The sequence below is a fragment of the Triticum aestivum genome, chromosome 7B, assembly GCF_018294505.1.
Source record: "Triticum aestivum cultivar Chinese Spring chromosome 7B, IWGSC CS RefSeq v2.1, whole genome shotgun sequence".
In the NCBI taxonomy this organism is placed as follows: Eukaryota; Viridiplantae; Streptophyta; class Magnoliopsida; order Poales; family Poaceae; genus Triticum; species Triticum aestivum.
Genome location: NC_057813.1, coordinates 565,950,954 through 565,957,843, shown reverse-complemented (window position 1 = coordinate 565,957,843; position 6,890 = coordinate 565,950,954). Strand labels below are relative to the sequence as shown.

Here is a 6,890-nt window from a genome sequence, read left to right as displayed (position 1 = left end):
GAGAACGAATTCTCTCCTAAAATATAAAACAAATTTGCGAAAATCAATTAGAAAATATAAGAGCCTGAAAACCTTTTTTTTGTGACAAATCACAGTAGGGGAGGCTCCTACTACTGCTGAGAGGCTAAATGGATCTTTTTCTGTCCTTCAGTCTTCTAGAGTATTTTGTTCTCTTCTGAAGAAATTCCACACACCATTTTGCCAACAAAAACAACACGCAGCCTCCTCTTTCCCCGGGCGGCGGCGGCGGCGATGGCTACCCGCAGAGCCAAAAAGCGAAAATGGCAGGAGGCCGAGTTGGTCGCCGGCGTCTCACCACCGGCGAACGATAAGCGCGAAGTCGGGGAAGGTCCCGACCTGATCAGCGACCTCCACGTCGACGTTCTCCGGCGCATAATCTCGCTCCTCCCCACCAAGGACGGCGCCCGCACCCAGATCCTCTCCACCCGGTGGCGCCCCCTCTTCCGCTCCGCCCCGCTCAACCTCGGCGTCGTTCTCCGCCACGAAGACGAGCCCGCCCCCTCCAGCCTCGTCTCCCGCATTCTCGCCGACCACCAGGCGCCCTGCCGCCGGCTCTCCCTTACCTGGTACGGCTACAAATCTGACTATGTCTCCCCATTACTGAACGGCTGGCTCCAGTCACCGGCATTCAAAGGCCTCTCCGAGTTCGACCTGTGGCAAAACCGCAAGGAAATCGGCAAGGAACTTTGGCTAGTGCCAAGGGAGGAGGTTCCGTATGCGCTGCCGCCGTCCGTGCTCCGGTTTTTACCCGCCCTCCACATCCTAAGCATTAAGTGCACCGGCTACATGATCCACTTCCCCTCCGCGGCCACATTGGCCGGCGATCTACATTTCCCCAAACTCAAGCAGCTCACACTTAAAGGTGTCATCGTCTCGGAGGTCGTCCTCCACCGCGTTCTTGCTGGATGCACTGCACTGGAGAGCTTGGTGCTTAGTGAATTGGACGGTGTCCGTGGTGTTCGGATCAACTCGTCCACCCTTAGGAGGCTAGGTGTGTGGTCTGGTTGGCCAAATGAACCAGATGAATTGTTGCAACAAGTCATTGTTGAGGATGCCCCTCTCCTAGAAAAGTTGTTCCTGTCTGGACTAGATGGTGACCTATCAGTCCGTGTGCTTTGCGCACCCAAACTGGACTTCCTGGGTTCTTTGCCAGAAGCGTTCACCAAAGGCAAGCTTGAAACAAATGTTCTTCAGGTAGCCATGGCCTTTAATTTTTGTGTTATGCCTTGCAGATTCTCGTGCTAACCATTTGTGTGTATTACTTAATTTAGGGAATTCTCGCTGTCAATTTGATGAATGTGGTGCGAGCCGTTAAAGTGTTGGTTCTGCGCATTTCCCCTCCAAGTGTCGATGATGCCATTGACTTTGTGACATTCTTTCCTTGCTTGGAGAAGTTATATGTCTTGGTGAGATTTTTTTAACCATCGATCTACTTTATCGTCCTCTTTACATCATGGCTAGTTGCTTCATTTTCTTCTTGTGCCATCAGCCCATCATCCCTATGTCGTACCATATCCCAAACTAACTACAAATCATCTTTCAGTTATATCGGACTGGGGCATCAAAAAGAGCACGACACAATTTTCCACTTGGCTATATTGAATGTTTGGAGCTCCATCTCAAAAAAGTAGTGCTGATAAACTATCAAGGAACACCGAGAGATGTTGATTTTGCAAGGTTCTTTCTTTTGAATGCAAAAGTGCTAGAACATATGGAGTTTGCATCACGCACTGCAATAAATCGAAAGAAATACATTTCTGAATGGAGAGCTGGCCAGCACAGAAAACTACAACTGGATAACAGGGTTTCTCAAGGTGCTCAGTTTAATATTAGCTGTGACTCTTACTACGGAGACGAGATACATATTGGGCACATCCATGATCTGAGTGTTAGCGGTCCCTTTGATAGATCATCGTGTCGATGCCATGACATTGATTTCCTTTGAGATACTCTTGGCTCTCGCGTTCTCATTTCACGGTTTGGGAAATCATTAGATAATATTTGTAATATTTGATGTTTGCTTTTGTTGGAACATCTGTATTTCATTGCCCATGTAGGTTGCTACATCACATGCATATTCCGTGTTTTTATTTTTCTATAGTTTTGGTGCAGTATTGCGTCTATGCTCTCCCAATTTAGACAATGGAGTTGCCAGAGTTCTGTGACTGTTTCTGCCATTGTCGTTTGTATGGTCTTATTGATCTGAGTGGCTTGGACACCTAAATGGCCAAAACTGATGTTTTTGGTGCCCTTAGCAAAACACATCCACATACCACAGCTAGATTGGAACTGCACTTTTTCTTGGTAGCTGCAGTGATTTGCGCCACTATTTCTCACTTTGCTTGTGATCATTTCAGTTACGTATGGTTACTTTTCATAATCATAGCTGCATATGTATATAGCAGCGATACTTCCCAAGGGTAGGATGCGAGACGGCGAGAGCGAGGAAGCAAGCAAGTAAGCGGCTATAGCTTAGGAAGGAATTAAGGAAGGAGGAAACAAAGAAAATGTGACTTGTGGTCGGGGAGAAAAGGGGATGGGGAAGGGGGGTGGGGGTAGATATTTCGGCGGTAGTCCAAAAATTTCAAAATGTGGAGGGAAACTTTGCGCGCGGTGCCGTCGGACACTGTTCACTTGGAACGATTGTGTGCATTGCAAACGATTCTTCTGCTTTACGCCTATGGGATGAGTTTGATAATTCAAATTTTGGTGAAAATTTCCCCGGGTACTGTCCTCATCCACGTCATTTCATAATTTAACATCGCTTGCTAATTTGGACACATAAAAGAGCGTACATCACACATACCACACTTACTGAATCGAGCAATTTTAGTAATTAAACAGAGCCAATTGACCTATACATTGCTCCAATAAAAGACCAGCATTAAAAACAAAGCCTAAGTACGCATAATTTTAATAAATCTGCCGCCGCGCCGGCCTATGCATGCCGGTGTGAGATGAGACGTTGATGGCTTGTCTTGGCGACATGCCGCTGTTAGTGGACTCCGCGTCCTCCCTGCTGAAGTCGACCGCGTCCTCGTCCTCGTCCTCAGTGTCGTCCTTGTCTCATCCGGTACTTCGAACAAGATTCGGTCACCAAATCACATAACTCATATAATATAAAATCGTCATCGAACATTAAGCGTTTGCACCCTATGGGTTCGAGAACTATGTAGACATGACCGAGACACCTTCGGTCAATAACCAATAGCGAAACCTAGATGCTCATATTGGTTCCTGCATATTCTACGAAGATCTTTATCGTCGAACCGTAATGACGACATATGTTATTCCTTTTGTCATCGGTATGTTACTTGTCTGAGATTCGATCGTCGATATCTTCATACCTAATTCAATCTTGTTACCGACAAGTCTCTTTACTCGTTCTGTAATACATCATCCCGGAGCTAACTCATTATTCACTTTGCTTGCAAGGCTTCTTATGATGTGTATTACCGAGAGGGCCCAGAGATACCTCTCTGATACTCTGAGTGACAAGTCCTAATCTCGATCTATGCCAACCCAACAAACACCTTCGGAGATACCTATAGAGCATCCTCATAATCACCCAGTTACGTTGTGATGTTTGATAGCACACAAGGTATTCCTCTGCTATCCGGAAGTTGCATAATCTCATAGTCAAAGGAATATGTATATGACATGAAGAAAGCAATAGCAAATAAAACTGAACGATCAATATGGTAAGCTAACGGATGGATCTTGTCCATCACATCATTCTCCTAATGATGTGATCCCATTCATCAAATGACAACACATGTCTATGGTTAGGAAACTTAACCATCTTTGATTAACGAGCTAGTCTAGTAGAGGCTTGCTAGAGACACGGTGTTTTGTCTATGTATCCACACATGTATCAAGTTTTCGGTTAATACAATTCTAGCATGAATAATAAACATTTATCATGATATAAAGAAATATAAAATAACAACTTTATTATTCCCTCTAGGGCATATTTCCTTCAGTCTCCCACTTGCACTAGAGTTAATAATCTAGTCCACATCGCCATGTGACTTAACATCAATAGTTCACATCTTTATGTGATTAGCACCCATAGTTCACATTGCCATGTGACCAACACCCAAAGGGTTTACTGGAGTCAATAATCTAGTTCACATCGCTATGTGATTAACACCCAAAGAGTACTAAGGTGTGATCATGTTTTGCTTGTGAGAGAAGCTTAGTCAACGGGTCTGCCACATTCAGATCCGTATGTATTTTGCAAATTTCTATGTCTACAATGCTCTGTATGGAGCTACTCTAGCTAATTGCTCCCATGTTCAATTTGTATCCAGATTGAGACTTAGAGTCATCTAGATCAGTGTCAAAACTTGCATCGACATAACTCTTTACTACGAACTCTATCACCTCCATAACCGAGAAATATTTTCTTAGTCCTCTTTAGGTACCTAAGGGTAATTTTGACCGTTGTCCAGTGATCTACTCCTAGATCACTATTGTACCCCCTTGCGAACTCATGGCAAGGTATAGAATAGCTCTGGTACACAACATGGCATACTTTATAGAACCTATGGCTAAGGGATAGGGAATAACTTTCATTCTCTCCCTATCTTCTGTCGTGGTCGAGTTTTGAGTCTTACTCAACTTCACACCTTGCAACACAGGCAAGAACTCTTTCTTTCACTGATCTATTTTGAACTTCTTCAAAATAATTGTCAAGGTATGTGCTTTGTGAAAGTCCTATTAAGAATCTTGATCTATCCCTATAGATCTTGATGCCCAATATTTAAGTAGCTTCACTGAGGTTTTTCATTGAAAAATTCTTATTCAAGTATCCTTTTATGCTATCTAGAAATTCTATATCATTTCCAATCAACAATATGTCATCCACGTATACTATCAGAAATGCTACAGAGCTCCCACTCACTTTCTTGTAAATACAGGCTCTCCAAAAGTCTGTATAAAACCATATGCTTTGATCACCTCATCAAAGTGTATATTCCAACTCCGAGATGCTTGCACCAATCCATAGATGGATCACTGGAGCTTGCATACTTTGTTAGCACCTTTCGGATCGACAAAACCTTCTGGTTGCATCATATACAAATCTTCTTTAAGAAATACATTAAGGAATGCAGTTTTGACGTCCATTTGCTAGATTTCATAATCATAAAATACGGCAATTGCTAACATGATTCGGACAGACTTAAGCATCGCTACGGTTGAGAAAGGCTCATCGTAGTCAACTACTTGAACTTGTCGAAAACCTTTCACAACAAGTCGAGCTTTGTGGACAGTAACATTACCATCAGCGTTAGTCTTCTTCTGGAAGATCCATTTATTCTCGATGGCTCGCCGATCGTCGGGCAAGTCAACTAAAGTCCACACTTTATTCTCATACATGGATCCTATCTCAGATTTCATGGCCTCAAGCCATTTATCAGAATTTGGGCTCATCATAGCTTCTTCATAGTTTGTAGGTTCGTCATGGTCTAGTAACATGACTTCAAGAACATGGTTACTATACCACTCTAGTGCGGAACGTGCTCTGGTTCACCTACGAGGTTTCGTAGTAACTTGATCTAAAGTTTCATGATAGTTATCATTAGCTTCCTCTTTAGTTGGTGTAGGCATCACGGGAACGGTTTTTTGTGATGTGCTACTTTCCAATTCGAGAGAAGGTACAGTTACCTCATCAAGTTCTACTTTTCTCCCACTCACTTCTTTCGAGAGAAACTCCTTCTCTAGAAAGGATCCATTCTTAGCAACAAAGATCTTGCCCTTGGATCTGTGGTAGAAGGTGTACCCAATAGTTTCTTTTGGGTATCCTATGAAGACGCACTTCTCCGATTTGGGTTCGAGCTTATCAGGCTGAAGCTTTTTCACATAAGCATCGCAACCCCAAACTTTAAGAAACGACAACTTAGGTTTCTTGCCAAACCATAGTTCATATGGTGTCGTCTCAACGGATTTTGACTGTGCCCTATTTAACATGAATGCAACTGTCTCTAATGCATAACCCCAAAACGATAGTGGTAAATCGGTAAGAGACATCATAGATTGCACCATATCTAATAAAGTACGGTTATGACATTCGGACACAGCATTATGCTGTGGTGTTCCAGGTGGCGTGAGTTGTGAAACTATTTCCACATTGTTTTAAATGAAGGTGTAGCGACCCGATCCCAATGGATTGAAGTCTCTATGCTTGAGTGTCATCCCTGGATCGGTATGCTGACACACACAGTACTCGAGGAATTATAACAAAGTTCAATCACACACATATTACAATCGAGGTCCTCATAAAGAGTATTTATTACAACAATACTATGGCTGAAGGCCATCTAAATAAAGTAATTGCGGAAGCTTCGAAGATAAATGAGCCCATTAACTCCATGGCATACCTGAGTGCATGACAACGACCTAGCGCACCTTATTCTTCGTCGAAAAACTCTGCAACATGAGACGTTCCAGCCGTGTAGGTCAGCGCATGGAATATGCTGGCAGAGTCACACTGTAGAGCAAATGAATGAAAGAGACTATATCTACATGCATATTTGGCTGGTGGAGGCTCTAAGTTTAATTTTTGCATAAAGCTAAATTTTTCCCTACAACAAAGGAATAAATTTTATTTACTACCAAGTTTATGCCTTTATTGAGAAGGTTCCTCCCACTCAATCAAAAAATTACCAAGTATAAATAATAAAACCAATACATTAATTAAAGAGTGATGAGATCAACAAAATATTCACTTCCAGATACTCAAATTGTCCATAACCTGGGACACAGCTAACCATGATTAGTTTGTACACTCTGCAAAGGTTTGTGCACTTTTCCCCACAAGACTCGACCGCATCCATGATCGGAAGATCGAGACATAGTCTTTGTGA

The 6,890-nt window shown here is 42.9% G+C and overlaps 1 protein-coding gene across 1 annotated transcript; it reads left to right on the top strand.

Moving 5' to 3' along the window:
• Positions 1 to 251: 251 nt before the first annotated feature.
• Positions 252 to 2,036, top strand: LOC123163192 (F-box/LRR-repeat protein At4g14103-like). Its single transcript, XM_044580941.1, has 2 exons — positions 252 to 1,427; positions 1,565 to 2,036. Exon 1 carries the CDS (start codon positions 253 to 255, stop codon positions 1,264 to 1,266), a length of 1,014 nt encoding a protein of 337 aa, XP_044436876.1. The 5' UTR covers position 252; the 3' UTR covers positions 1,267 to 1,427; positions 1,565 to 2,036.
• Positions 2,037 to 6,890: the final 4,854 nt, after the last annotated feature.